The 15559-nt window shown below is 32.8% G+C and overlaps 1 protein-coding gene across 5 annotated transcripts in view; it reads left to right on the top strand.

Moving 5' to 3' along the window:
• LOC140452076 (uncharacterized) overlaps positions 1-15559 on the top strand; it is a 162252-nt gene that overhangs the window by 11599 nt on the left and 135094 nt on the right. For 2 of the 5 annotated variants that reach the window (XM_072546127.1, XM_072546126.1), the window contains exon 1: positions 1302-1541. The exons of the other annotated variants lie outside the window; for them this stretch is intronic. In XM_072546127.1, the coding sequence (XP_072402228.1) occupies positions 1502-1541 (40 nt within the window). In that variant the 5' untranslated portion in view covers positions 1302-1501. Of the gene's footprint in view, positions 1-1301; positions 1542-15559 lie in introns of those variants that run through there. 5 annotated transcript variants of the gene reach the window in all.

Raw genomic sequence — 15559 nt, 5'->3', positions numbered from 1 at the left:
ACGACAGTGGTCAGAAGCAAATGGCCAATGTTGATAAATAAATAAAATTATCCATTCTTCTTCTTCTTCTTCAAGTGCCATCTTCGTTCCGAAGGTTGGCGATCATCAAGGCTATACGTATTTTCGAAACTGCTGACCGAAACAATTCGTTGCTGCTACAGCTATACTATTCCCGTAGATTCTTTAGCCAGGAGTTTCGTCTTCTTCCTATGGACCTTTTTCCTGCTATTTTCCCTTGCATAATTGTTCGAAGCAGTTCATATCTTTCGCCTCTTGTAATGTGTTCCAAGTATAGCAGTTTTCGTTTTTTAATCGTAAATATGACTTCCTTTTCTTTATTCATTCTTCTCAAGACCTCGACATTTGTGACTCTCTCGGTCCATGATATTCTCAGGATTCTGCGATGCATCCACAGTTCAAATGCCTCTAATTTTTTGGTATCAATCTTTTTCAACGTCCATGACTCCATTCCGTAGAACAGCACAGAAAGCAACAACTATCCATGATGTATTATTTTTTATTTAAAACGAATTTTGAAGACTAATCATTTTTATTTTGAGAAGATAGTGAACCATGGCATTTTGAACTACAAATTTTATTGTTTGCAGTTATTATTTTTACAACCATCCTTGCATTAGCAACCTTGGCTGCCTAATATGCTATTTTCCGCAGCAGCTTGTTATTCTGACAGTTATTTCCTTCTCTTTGATTGAATCAGTTATTTTTTCCGCTAGTACGCAATCAAATAAAAGAAGCAAAAAACAATTTCTGGGAACAAAAATGTGTCCAAGTTGAAATTTTAATTGGTGGTTCTTAGACTACGGAAACATGGAGAACTATCACTAATCTAAAGAAAAACACCCATCTTAAGCGGTGTGTTATTAAAATTCCAATAAAAAAGTGGGAAAATCACTACAAAAATTTACTCCAAGAGTCCAGATTGGAATATATGGCAGAGGAATACAGTATGGAGAGACAAACAAATAGTAACATTAATACTACTAACCACGAGTTAATAATAGTAAGTAATATATGATTTTGTATGTTTTTTTTCATGTTTTTAAATAAATTATGCATCAAAACACGTGGTTATAATATGTAGTTCTAAATAATATTAAACAGTATTTATTTAATAGGGATATTACTTTATAAAGCCGGAAAAAAAGTAATTAAAAAATGTGACTTCTCGCGCATTAAATTTTTGCACAATTATCCGAAGTGGGAACAAACTGAACCAATCCCGTGCCCTACCTTCGCGTTTCTAAGCAGTCGGTTAAAACAAAAACTTTATGCTTCTATTTCATTTGAAGGAAATGTCACGTTGTTGCATGATCGTCCTATATGGTGCTCGCTTGCATACCATTACAACCACAAAATTCTCAGTCCGGGCCTGATTTACTGTTTACGTTCACCAGGCGTATCGTGAATCGTGGAATCTTAGTTTCCTGTGTAGTGAGTATTTCGACAAACAACTGGTGTATGTTTGGTAGTTCTTTTATTTATGTGTTCAAAGGCTCTGTTTAATGACTTTTCTGAAATTGGTAAGTGAAAATAACTTCATATTTGCACTAAACACACTGCAATCTTGTTTTTAGTCTTAGTCATAGATGCTAATTCAAAAACCGCAACATTTAACACTCAAAAGAGTATGCATAATACATTATATTATACTTTTTATATATAAAGCACTTGACAATGTATGTATAGTTTGTCGTTTCTGATAAGTCTACAATTTATTAATAACTCATACTTTATTTATTATTTTTATTTATTCAAAATATTGTCGCATAGGAGGATACCCACAGAGCGAGGGTGTTATCAACCTTGAGTGTTCTTGTGTTAATTTAAACTTAAATTTCCAATCAGTATATCACATAAACTTGCTGAAGATCTAGCTTAGTACCTTAGTGATATTGTATCAGTGTTATCTGGAGAAAATGAAGAAAAAAACCAATAAAAATCGGGGTATGTTATTGCTTTATTAATTTGTACTTAAATATGAATTTTTTCTTCTATCTATAACGTTTCTAATATCTCTTAAGTTCAAAAGAACCTGTGGCAATATTATAAATATTTTTGAAAAAATACTTTTCAATCGTCATATCCTCATTTCGCGATTCTTTTCTTCTATAACATGTTCTAGGTTTTAATCTTATTTTCAGTTATTTTCTATTATCTTTTTTCCTTGCAATGTTTTTCATTATATTATGCAAACTGAATAATCTCCCAGTCATTATTTTTTGTATTGGGCTTCAGTTTGCAACTTGTTGATTTTCGTGTTGACAATTTTTAATAACTTTTTTGCGAACACTTGTTTGAACACATTTCAAATATTGAATTTTGTGTGCGAAATCTCTCTTGCGTATTCTTGCTTTTCAATATTAATTTTTTTATTTTAAGATTTCTAACATCTGCGTCATGTATTAGAGTCATATTTGTGGCATTACAATAAAAAACCAAGGTGTGCTAATGTTTTATTAAATGTCTGTAAGATTTTTTGTAAAGTGTGAAATAATCCAGTCAGTATTTTTACAAAAAACATAATTTTCTATATCGCTTTTCATGCACCTGTTTTAATCTTCTCAGCTGAGAGTTTCTTTTTGTTAGTTTCTGGCATATTTTTCTTCTTATCTTTTTATGTCCATCTTATTGTTTCTATGTAGCAACCCTCATTCAATAAATTAGCATGTTTATATTGTCTTATTTCAAGTAACCAATATTTACACCACAGTTTTTTCTGATTTGTTTTTGTTTCAAAATGTAACTACAATATTTTAATAATTTTCAAAATATAATCAATCATTCAAGCCATGAAACTAAACCTGTGATTCAAAAATGGAGTAGAACTGAAGCGTCTGACAATAAATGTGATCGTGTATAGACACTTATGGACCTTTGAACAATTTTATATCAACAGTTAAAACTGTTAGTTGAAACTGTAAGTCTATATAGCCCCCTTATGGCCCGTGCAGTTATTTATTGCTGGCTCTTTAGTGAGTATTTCATATTCTAGAGTTTTCTATCCAACAATTTTTTTTACGCGTAACTTAATACCTAGCTGTTCGTAAATATCAAAAATGTGAAGGATATTATCAATGTACTCGAATATAAACGGTGTTCTATTTATTTATTTATTTATATATTATTACCGGTGGGTATATAGCACTCAATACGAGCTATATTACCTTTCTTAACTCTTTGTATAATCTTATTTCAAAATTAATGTTTATTGACCTAGTATTATTATCTTTATTTAAAGTGGGTTAAAATGACCGTTATCTATTATCTTATGGAATCAGATTCTGGATTCCACCCAATTTAATTACCGTAAAATGAGGCTACTTTGTGACACTTTTTTAGGTCTTGTGTTGATGTAATACATACACTTTATTATGATTTTAAAAACACAACGTGAAAACTTAATCTTTCCTCTATGTTTAGTGAAAACTATAATTCGCTATATGTTATGGAAATCAAGACAATGTCAAAGAAAGTTGTCACAAAGTCTCCCCATGGATGGAGGTTTCTTTATGACACGGAAAATTTTCTGTGATATTTAAAGGGAATTATAACTGTGGCACAAAGAAACACCCGTTCATGGGTTACAAAGAAAAATTATGATAGCAAATTATATATATATATATATATATATATATATATATATATATATTAATATAATATATATGTTATATATATATATATATATATATATATATATATATATATATATATATATATATATATATATATATATATATATATATATATATATATATATATATATATATATATATATATATGTTGGAAGCAAATAAAACAAAAATTAAAAAAGAAAGATTTTATTTTTCATAAATTTAATGCCATATAACAAAATATTCAAGAATGTGTAGGTAGGCAATTTAGTTATAAGGTTAATAAAAAAGCTCAAACAATATTACGAAACTTATAACACTCCTAGGGGTTATTAAATGATAGGTATCATTTAATTCTGGAATGTCAAATAAAGCTCGCTTTCCACGTTACACTGGACCCTTTATGGGCATAATAATTTCGTCGTTTCTGTAAAATATTTCATCCTTATTTTAGGCACTTTCATTGTTTTCCAACACGATCCATTACATTAAAAAATTGCTCCTGTTTTAGAGACATTAGTGATTTGGCCATTAAAATATTTTCCTTCAAATTGTAGAACTGCGTACTTTACCTCTGACTTATCCGCTTCTTTGGGTACTAAAACATCTTCTGAAGAATGTTCGTTTTCAACACAAGAAAAACGTTCATTTCATGAACTATCGTCATTTTCCATATATTCAGGTTCGTATTCATTCTCATTAACAGTATTTGAGTCCTCTGAATTATTTCTCTGGCTTTTTTTCGTTGGATGCCAGCAAAGCCAGCAAATGCTTATACTTTTTCCTGGTTGCACATTCAATGCACATTCTTCTTATCTGCCTCCCTTTGGTGGTTTCGGTTCTTATATTTGTTAGATATTCAATATATCCATAGATATTTGGGCATCTGCTGTTATAATACGGTTGCATAAACGATCTAATACTTGTTGGCGATGTCTTTCCAAATCCGGATTTTACATTGTTAGCGGCTCTCTCATCTAATTGGTTCATCAGATTTTTTGAAACACTGGGAAACTCTTTTTTTTGGTATAGAAGAAAGTCTGCTAGCGTGACTACTGACCTTCCATGTGTTCAAGATCTTCCGCCATTTCTCCTTCATAGGACGAAAAAAGGCTACGTCTGGTGGCTGGAGCAAATGCGTGGTATTAATATTGGACTGTTGTCGTTTTGATATTGGAAGTAGTAGTTGTAGAAACCAGTTCTCAAAAACTTAATAATCAAATCATCCTGAAGCCGTCCTATTATATCGTGCATTTGGAGGCCCATTTTCCGTCCAAGTGTTCCACAGTTTTTGAGATTTATAACTAATATAAAGTGGAGCTAATTGACCCTTGACATTTGCTCATACCATTAAAGAATTACATGCTGTAGATGCGTTTCTAATACGTTCGGGACACTTTGTTTCTCTCTTAGTTATTATTTTCGTTTGTCCTGGGTTATCGATAAGAATGCCTTTTAGTTCCACTTCCAAATTATCAAAGAAATTAGTTATGATTAGTATCAGTATCAGCTCTAGCATGTAAAATATTTTGCGCCTTCCGCTGAGAAAGTTGCGGATGTCGTCTTAAAAATGATTTTACCCATTCCACTCTTGGCATACTGTTTTTAAAGGGTTTAACATTTTTGCATTGCCAGTCTAAAAACAGACAATAGAGAAACTTTCATTACTTTCCATGTACGGAACACCAACAGCTTTAAATTTTGTATTTCCAATGGTTGGCCACATAGATGACCCTGTCATTCGCTAAAAATAGGTCTTCTTCTGTGCAGGTCTCTCTCATCTCTGTGCATGATAGTAGATGGTGACTATTCTGAACTGCGCCACAGTCGCAGGTATCGTCCTCCTGGTATCCCCATTTCTTCAGGTTACTAGCACAACGTGAAACGTCAGTTCTTAGTCTGTTTAGTGCTTTTCATGTGAGATACGGCAAATTGTGTCCAGCTGTCATTTCCTCTGAGGGGGCGAAATATGTTCTTGCCATAGGTGTATTCGGCACGTCTTTTGCTCTTCGGGAAGGGATCGTGATTTTTTCAGAAAGCTTTTCCGAGATCTTAGTCTGCTTGGCTGAACTTGGTGGTCATACAAGGTGTGTCTTCGATCCGTATCCTGCTTCTTTCGTTCTATCTCTGACGTGACCTGTCTTCTGATAGCAGGTGGAGCTATTCCAACTATAGGGTAGACCTTTTCGATAGGTGTCGGTTTCAGGCAACAAGATATTATACGAACCGTTTCATGTAACGCAACATCGACGTTTTTAGCGTGAGCAGAGTTTTCCCACACTGGTGCTCCAAACTCGGCGGCAGAGAAGGATGCTGATCTAATGCTAAGGCAGAAGTACGGAGAGTGGGTGGTTGTGCTCCCCATTTTGTACTTGTTAGTTTGCGGATGATATTATTTCTGGCGCTTACTTTTTTCTTGACATCTTAACAGTGATATCGATAAGATAAAGTTCTATCCAGACGTACGCCGAGGTATTTTGGCGTCTCATTGTGTTCCAGCATCTGATCACGCCATTCCACCTCCAGTGTCCTTCGGGCATACTTGTTTCTAAGGTGGAAAGCACACACCTGGGTTTTTATAGGATTGGGTTTCAGGTGGTTTTCGTCATGGTATAGTGCTAAGTCTTCTAGGGCGTCTGTCAGTTTTACTTCGACTTCATTGAAGGTACTCCTCTGAGTGTCACAGCTGTCATCCACGTAAATAAACTGTCTTGTTTGTTGGTTTTTGGGTTGGTCGTTGGTGTAAATGTTGTATAACATCGGCGCGAGGACACTTGCCTGTGGGAGTCCTTTTTTTTATCCCTCCACCGACTGTTTTTGGAACTGGAAAATCCTTTGTAATTTCTTCGAGTTTTACCAGCAGCCGTTGATGGTTAACTGTGTCATAGGCGGCAGTCAGGTCTATGACTGCCTACTGAACGCTACTCCTGTTATTTCGTTCTGGAGATTCTGTTATTTTCAACTATAAAATATTTCGATAGATATATTTTTCTACAGCATCATGAAGCGAAATTCGTTTACTCATGATGTCATCACGAGCTTCTGCTAACTTCTCTTGGGTATAGTTTACGTGGTTGCGACTTCCAATCTTTCTTGTATAGATTCGTGGTATTATATCTAAAAGAATTAATATTAATATTTTAATTAACACACAGGGGGTTACTTTGAGACATTCTATGTGTCACAAAATAAGCCCCTTCATTTAAACTTTTTTAAATATTTTTATGAAACAAAGGTAAAAAAAATTTAAAAAGACAATTGAATTGAGGCAACATATTGTGTTACTTTGGTAGAAAAATCTTCTAAAATTTTTCTAGGCAAGTTAAAGTTTGCGCGCAAAACTAAACTAGAGGCCACTGTAATAAAATAAGGATTAGTGTCACAAAGTAGACTCACTTTACGGTGTAATTTCGGCTTATACTACAGTAAATGAAGGTGAAATACGGCGAAACTGTATAATTTTCCGTGTCACTACCGAATCGCATGAAAATTTTGATGTATGTTCTACTTACCCTCTTTCATTTTTGGACTTGTATCTTTGGTTGTTTATTATTTTTTAGGGGCAAAAACTGCCCGTATTAGAAAGAAATCGTATAATTGTAAATTAAAGCGGGTTATGTTTCAAATCGTTCTTTAATGAAGTGAGTAAATGTCAATTAACATTAAACAACATAATTTAAGATTTTATCACAGTTTAACCACTAAATCTCACATCCTAGAATAGTTACGCTTAAAACAATACCATTGAATACCTAATTGTCTCCACCGATTTGCATGGAAATTTGGATTTAGGTTATACTTACCCGCCACTGGACTGGTACCTTTGGTTGCTTTTTATTTTTTGTGAAAACTACCTCTCTACCCTCTTAGAAAAAATCATTTAATTGTAAATTCAAGCAATTTGGTTGGAGTTATTTAATTATCTAGTGACATTAAATTTAGATTTCTTTACTGTTTTACTTTGTTACCACATAATTTCTACCCTTATAAAAACCACACCTTTCGAAGAAATTCGAATAGTTGTAGTATTTTTTTTTCTTTGAAACTGTAAATACAATAATTTTTTTAATCAAAATGTTATGAATTTATTTTATTTCAATTTAAAAAACAGCCCTTATTAGTTTATAACGATGGGTGAAAGCATATCTGTGGCTTAATAGTACATTATGTGTGTCTTACAATGATCCATCTTATTTTTAAAAGGGTTGCAGTTGAAAGGGATTGAGCGAGTCACAAATCACGAGTGTATGTAAACTTTGAGGTTGATCTTCACCCTCAATTAATTTGTTTCTGATTCTAAAGATGGCTCTACTGCGGCATGCTACTCTGGTAAATTTTTTAACTTAATTATTGTACATTTCTACATGATGACTCTATAATATTTTCAAACCCTAACATAAATTACAGTTTTGTATCATTATATCGAGTGGCTGAGTTGTCAAATTGTGCAGACAGTAATTTTATCAAATACACCATAACTTTATTACATTACTAGTAGACCAAGTAAGCAAAGATATCTTTAACAACATATTTATGTATAATATTTTACTGCTCTGCTGTGTCAATCGGAATATAATATAGTATACCAAATAAACAAATGATTCATTCATAAACACTTTTATCTAAAAAGAAATTTGTGGGTATTATTTATACGTCCATGGTACTTACACAGCAATATCTGCGAATATCGTATTACCATTAAATTTCTACATGTCATCATATATTACATTTTTGTTGATAATTAAAAATTAAATGACCTGGTAATATTTAATATTTTAGTAGTAGTTAGTATTATTTAATATTATAAATGGTCAATCGTCAAAAATGTTTTTTTTGAAATATGCGAACATGTCTTCCTTTTGGTCCTTTTGGTTTCAGGTTTGTTATTTTCGTAATTAGTGCGCGTCTTCTTTTATTCATTGTATGGGTCCAAACCATCTCAGTCTTTGTAGATTAATAAATTTTACTATTTCTTCCCCTTCGGTTATATTTCTATTTCTTATTTCATACCTCATTAGTCTTCTATATTCTCCTTGTTTTGGATTTTCTTATATAATTAATAAGTTTTCTTTCAATAATTCTTACTTTTTCTTTTCTTCATTTTTTTTCGTAATACATATTACTTGCGCTCCATATGCTATCACAGGTCTAATTGCTGCTGTACATATTTTTGTCTTTGTTTTCTTTGCTGTTATTTTTTATCTTTAAGTAGTGGGTGATATTTCCAAAACACCTCGTTCTTCTCCCGCCTAGTGTTCGTGGTAGTGTCATGCGTTGGATGTATGATTTGGGGTGGTTGATGCGTATTTAGTTAGCACGGTTCTATTTGGTCTATTGTTTATTAGTTCTTCAGTTTCCGTATTCGCCCATTTTATAACGCCCAATGGGTATGTGAAAAGTGGTATTGCGTATGTGTTTATTGCTTTTACTATGTGCTTAGAATTAAGTTTACTTTTGAGTATTATATCCAGATTTAGCCATACGGCTCACACTCCCTCTAAGGTAAAAATTCACGCATCCCAGATATCTACGGTATTAAAAGGATTGAGCTTTGGTGGACTCCGTGTTATCGAGCCCTAGGTGACTTGTTATGTTGGAGTATATCCCACAAATTTTCTTACAGTACAGCTTTCTGCATGGCCTTATAGAGATGTTCATTGACGTCATGAGTATTATTATTATTATTATTATACAATGATATCGAACCAAAGCAGAGCTCATGTGGTCCAAATTACAAAATATTAGTATGTACTAAACTAAATAATATACTATAAATCAAATTTTCTCACAAAGTAAAAATAAAAATAATTTTTAAAAGAATAAGTACTTACAAAAAGTTCTTGCAATAATAGCAAATTACAAAAATACAAATATTACAAAGTATACATAAGATTACAAAATTTATTCTAATGAAGAGAAATCATACCAAGTTTAATATATCCTTACCATTTTAACAGTTTTCAGAAGAAATATAAAGAAATATAAAAATACAAATAATATAGTTAACGTAAGACTAGGTACAATATTCTGTTCATTTTCATCAAACTTGTTTTTGAAATTATTTAAACTAGTAGCTTCTACTATGTCATCACTTAAACTGTTTCATTTATCAAAAACTTGGTTAACTAAAAATTTTTGCTTTATAGTGGTTTTAAAAGACTCTTTTTCAATTTATAGTTATGATCTCTTAGTTTAGCATCTTCGTTAATATTGAAAAAGTTTGATGATCCCTAACAATTCTATAAGTAGATATGACATCATCTCTTTCTCGTCTATGAGTTAATGGAGACAACTTGAGACTTCTTAGTCGGGGTACATAGTTTAATCTTCCATCATTAAAAGGTAGCTTAGTAGCTCTTCGTTGTACTCCTAATAAATTAATGTCTCTTTGCACATGAGGTGACTAAACTGACACTGCAAATTCTAGATGAGGTCTGACATAACATTTGTAGGGTTTCAAAAACAAGTCTGGAGACATTCTATGAAAAGCTTTTGATATAAAGTATAAAGCAGAGTTCGCTTTACTAAATACTTTTACTGTTTGAGTAGACCAACTTAATGTTTAGTTGACCGTAACACCAAAATCATTAACTTCCCGTACCGATTTCAGAGGAACTCCATCCCAAAAATATGTATATTGGAAATATGAATATCGGCATTAGAAGATGTAAATGACAAAAAGTCAGAAAACTTGTAAAGAAGCAATATTGGTCTAAAAAATATTTATTGTTTATTGTCAACTTTATTTTGAGTTTTTGTGAGTATTTATATAAGATTTTTCGTATCGATAATACTTGTAAGTTAATAATAAGTAATTTTGAAAAAAATGCATTTTTTCAAAATTTCAAAAAAATTTCTAGTACTTTAAAACCATTTTTTTTTTCAAAAATAATCACTAGTCAAACTTACAGATCATATAAACAATAAATAAAGTAAAGTGTAAAGCAGTAACTATTAATTTTATTTGGATTGGTAATTAGAGGGTGATTTTCATGATGTTTTTACCACAAAAGGGACTAACTTTATTTAGAAACTAAAAAAAAACAAAAATAAAGCTTTTTTTAAACACAAATTTAAATTCAAAGATTTTGATATTTTCCCAGAAAAATTTTTTGTTTATTTCACGTTGAAATATTCGATTTGGAATTGGACAAATAAGAACCTACTTTTCATGAACTACGACTCTACTTCTACTTACTCTACAGACTTCATAAGTACACCATTTTTTTTATGAGCTACATTTTTGCTAAGAACATTGTTTCTATAAATACTTATTACACTGAACTAAGTTATTTGTGAGAAACCGCCTGAAAACGTGGTTTTTATTTTGAAAAATGAACATTTTCACTTGCAGAAAACTCAAAAAATGTTGACTTAGTGAAAAAACTGTATTAACTCAAATTTTCAAGCCAATCTGCCGTGACGAGGAAAATTACATTCCAAAATGGTTATTTACTGGAGTATTAATGAAGTGCATGAAGCAATGACGTATATGTAAATCCCATATGTATCCAAGTACTCACACTAATAAACATTTTAAATGCGTTTATTGTTAATTTCTATGCTGATTACTATTTTTGTTACAAGATGTCTTGAGAGAATTTGTTCTAGATCTTCTAGAGTTCTAGAATCTTTTACAACAATATTCCACAAGAAAAGCTTGTCTAAGCTTGCAACTCAGAACCAAACCTACAATAATTCAACCTATTGATTATGTCCAAAAAAAGAGGGCTAAAATGAACTACAAAGTTCTTCTTCTTCTTCTTCCTACTTTATAAATAGGCTTAATGCCTGTTTTACTTCGGTGTTTAGCCTCAATTAACGTTGTCTGACCATCTTTTCCTCGGTCGTCCCAATCTTCTTCCATTTGGCGATTTGTCTCTTGCTATTCGTACTATTCTATTTTCTGTCATTCTTTCGATGTGTTGATTCCATTCCACTTCTCTTCTTTTGGTCCACGCGTTTATTTCCTCTATACCACATCTCGCTCGTATTTCCTCACTTCTTACTCTGTCAAACAAGAGTTTGGTTTGTTATTTTTCGTAAGACTTTCATTTCTGTTGTTTCCAGTAGTCTTTGTGTTTTCGCCGTATCTGCTCTTGTTTCCGCTGTGTACGTCATTATCGGTCTTATTGTTGATTTATATAGCCTGGTTTTCGTTTCCGTTGTGAGGTATTTGTTTCTCCAGATTGTGTTGTTGAGACATCCTGTTGCTCTGTTTGCCATGTTCACTTGTTTTTGTACTTCTTCCACTTTTCCGTAGCTTGACAGTTTTATTCCCAAGTATTCAGTTTCCATCACTTGTTCTATTATTTTGTTATTTACGACTAGTTTACATCGTCTCGGTTCCGCTGATATCACTATCGCTTTAGTTTTCTCTGTTGAGATCTCCATGTTGTATATGACCACCGTATCTTCGAATTCTTTAATTAATCTTTGTAGGTCATCTTCATTTTCGGCTGTTATTATGGCGTCGTCGGCGTAGCATATTATCCTTATTTCCTTTTCTCCCATTCTATATCCTCTTCTTTTTTAACTTTCTTTATGATTTCATCCATTATCAGATTAAATATTAATGGGCTCAGCGAATCTCCTTGTCTAATGCCAGTTTCATATTTGATAGGTTGCGATAGTTTTCCTTTACATCTTGCCATAGCTATGTTATCTACAAAGTTAAAGGAGTTTTATTGTTTCATATCGTCAATGGACAGCCAAATATGAAAAAATCCCGGAGTGTTATCATTAAAGGGGTGGGTTTTTGAGAAACAGGTGAATTAATCCAATTTTCAATTTTTTTATTTTAAACTCGAATTCTGTATACTTTTCTTTCGTATATTTTTTTTATTATTGTATAATGGCTTTGGCATAGCCAATTAGCCAGTTCTTTCGTATACATTTACAGGAAAGTTGTTTAAAATTAAATTTGCTATCGAAAAGTCACCTTCTAAAGTCTTCTTCTTCTTTCTCAACAACTCCTTAATTTCCAGTTTGGGCTTCGGAGTGATATTTTCATATTTCTTGTAGCCACCTCTATTCCTTTTTCTCTGCCTATTTTCACTGGTTGTTCCAACCATCCCATACTTGGTCTTCTCTGTCTTCTCTTCCCGTATCTCTTGGATTCAATTACTCTTACTAGTTTGCTCTATTCCATCCCATTAATGTGTCCAAACCAGTTTAATTGTCTTGAGTTTTTTTTATACCTTCTATATACCTAAAACTGCGTAGAAAAAAGTTATAGAGCAATGTTTGCGAAAAAGTGGAAAAATGGCCCATAAATGGTGTGAGTGGCCAACTTTGAAAAATCGTTTCTCCGATACTATGAACCCTAAATTCTTCTATCAAATGTCATGTTGAAGAGCAAGGATAGTTCTTTTTAAGCAATACCTTCACCTATACCCCCGTAGAAAAAAATTATTTTTGTAATTTTAAAATTTAATTTATAACAACTTTTCTGTAACGTAAGAAAAACGCACAGAATTTGAGTTCAAAATACAAAACTGAAAAATGGACTAATTCACTCCTTTCTTAAAAACGCACCCCTTTAAATGGTAGCACTACGGAGTCCATTTAACATATGAAATAATAAAACCCCTTTAACGTAGTTCCTTTCTAAAGTGCATAATCATTAGCCTAAACCTTTTGCTATTAGACTATAATAAAGATTTTATAAAGTATGTTATGAATTAACGTCTTGTCGTTGAACGATTATATCGTAAAATTTGTATTGGATTTTGGCAACATCGCTTGTTTACGCGAAATGACTTACTTTTAATAGTTGTTTATAGTAATGGTTTCTGTATGGCCTTGGAGTTGGTGTTACCTGTGAATTTGTAAGTTCTAGGTAAAATACGTTTTATATATTTTGTATTATACTGTTATTTGTTCTTTTAAAATGCAAGTGTAGTTGTGGTTTAAATTTTCATTTCCGAGATATTCCATCCAAATTGCATTACATTTTTAATTGATTGTTCAAGTATATAATATTTTACAATCAATTATAATTGTAAGTTATGGTATAAATATCTCATTTTTTATTTCTCACACAGTAATCCTATGCTTTTCTTCTTCTTCATTCTTCTTAATGGGTGAAGTGTCTGTTCACTCTTCGACATATTCTAAACAGTCACACCAACTTTTTTAGGTCCCCACTGCTTCTTCGCTGTATTGACGATTTGTGTCTGTATTCTGACTATTCTGTTTTGCTCAATTCTATCAATATGTTTGCTCCAGTCTACTTTTCTTTTTTGTACCTATATGTTAATTAGATCTATTTTGCACTGTCATCTACTGTTTTCACTTCTCTCATATAATATAAAATTTTTGCCATTGGTATTTCTAGTATATTCATCCCAATGTTTTCATTATTTGTTTTTTTGTTCTTCTTTTCTGCCCACGATTGACTAATATTCGCTTTTCTGTTACCTTTGCATTTAAATGTTGTACCTTTGCGTTTAAAGGGCTTTGCGTTCTCTGTATCCATCTGGGATTGGTATCATTTCAATATCTTCAGATATGGTGATTTAAATTACCATATAACATGAACGTAGCTTCATCAGAAAAACTGTCTAATTTGTAAAATAAGGGTCCATAGTCCATATCTATCTTTTACATTATGTATGGTTTCCAAAATTCCAAAGGATGTTATTTATTTTTCTTCAGAATATTACGAACAGATCTCTTAACATCATAATCTAATGCAGTTTTTCGAAATGGTGTGTCAGGGTTTTCTACAAAAGTTTGCAAAACAAAACGTTCATGGATTTTTCGTCACTAGTTGCTGCCTTCGGTAGGTCAGTTTTCGGGCGACTTTTAGTTAAACCCATTCCTTCCTCTGTGGATGTTGGCAATCACGTTGGTCCATACAACTTTGTTGATAGCTGCTCTAAATAGATGTATGGTAGTCATTCCTGCCCACTGTCTCGATGTTCTTCAACCACGATGTCCTTCTGCGCCCTTGAGATCTTTTGCCTTCTATCTTGCCTTGTAAAATTAGTTGAATTCGTTGATACTTCTCATTGCGCATCACATACCTTAAGTATGTCATCTTTCTGATTTTCACGAAACGCATAATTTCCAGATTTTTATTCATACGTTGGATCACGGTGTTGTTTGTAACATGATGGATATAGGAAATTCTGAACATGCGGCGGTAGCACCACATTTCGAAGGCTTCCAATCGTTTGGATGTTTCCTCCGTCAAGGTCCAGGCTTCGACTAAAAGTGTAGAAAATACATAGCATCTCAAGACTCGTGTTCTTATATCAATGTTCAGGTGCATATTACACAAAATCTTTCTGAGGCGATTGAAGACAGCTCTCGCCTTTTCTATACGATATCTTATTTCCTGTGAGTGGTCCCATTCCTTATTTAGGCTGCATCCAAGGTATGTAATTTTGTCGATTATTTTCAAGGTTTCATTATTAGCTGTGTATTGGTGCTGTATTACGTCGTTTTTACTTACTACAAGAATTTTGGTCTTCTTACAGTTTAATTTCATGCCGTATGTGTCACAGGCTTCCACTACATGGTCTATTAATGTTTGCAGATCCTCCGCATTATCAGCAATCAAAACCGTATCGTCCGCATATCTTAAATTGTTTATGATTTCACCATTCTTATCATGCTTAAATCTAAATATTTGTGGCAACCGGAGGATTCTTAGCACCCTCTCCCCACTTCAGGGGTGCCCGGGACTAAGGGCCGTTTCTATATTGACTTGATCCATTGTGATTATACTAGGGCAAGTTAATTGGGGTGGCTTCCTGTTAACTTTCCCAATATTTTTTTTCGTGTGAGGTTTACTCCTTGGGAATGGATATGTGAGGATTTATTTGTTTGGGTAAGGATCTTGGGGTGGGGACATGACTTCCCCCGGCACGGGTTGGGGGACAGCCATGGCTCGCGTGGGCAGGGTTGCATACAGGTAT

This window comes from Diabrotica undecimpunctata, chromosome 10 (genome assembly GCF_040954645.1).
Source record: "Diabrotica undecimpunctata isolate CICGRU chromosome 10, icDiaUnde3, whole genome shotgun sequence".
NCBI lineage: Eukaryota > Metazoa > Arthropoda > Insecta > Coleoptera > Chrysomelidae > Diabrotica > Diabrotica undecimpunctata.
Note: the sequence above shows the minus strand (reverse complement) of the source record. Positions and strands in the feature narration are given on the sequence as shown.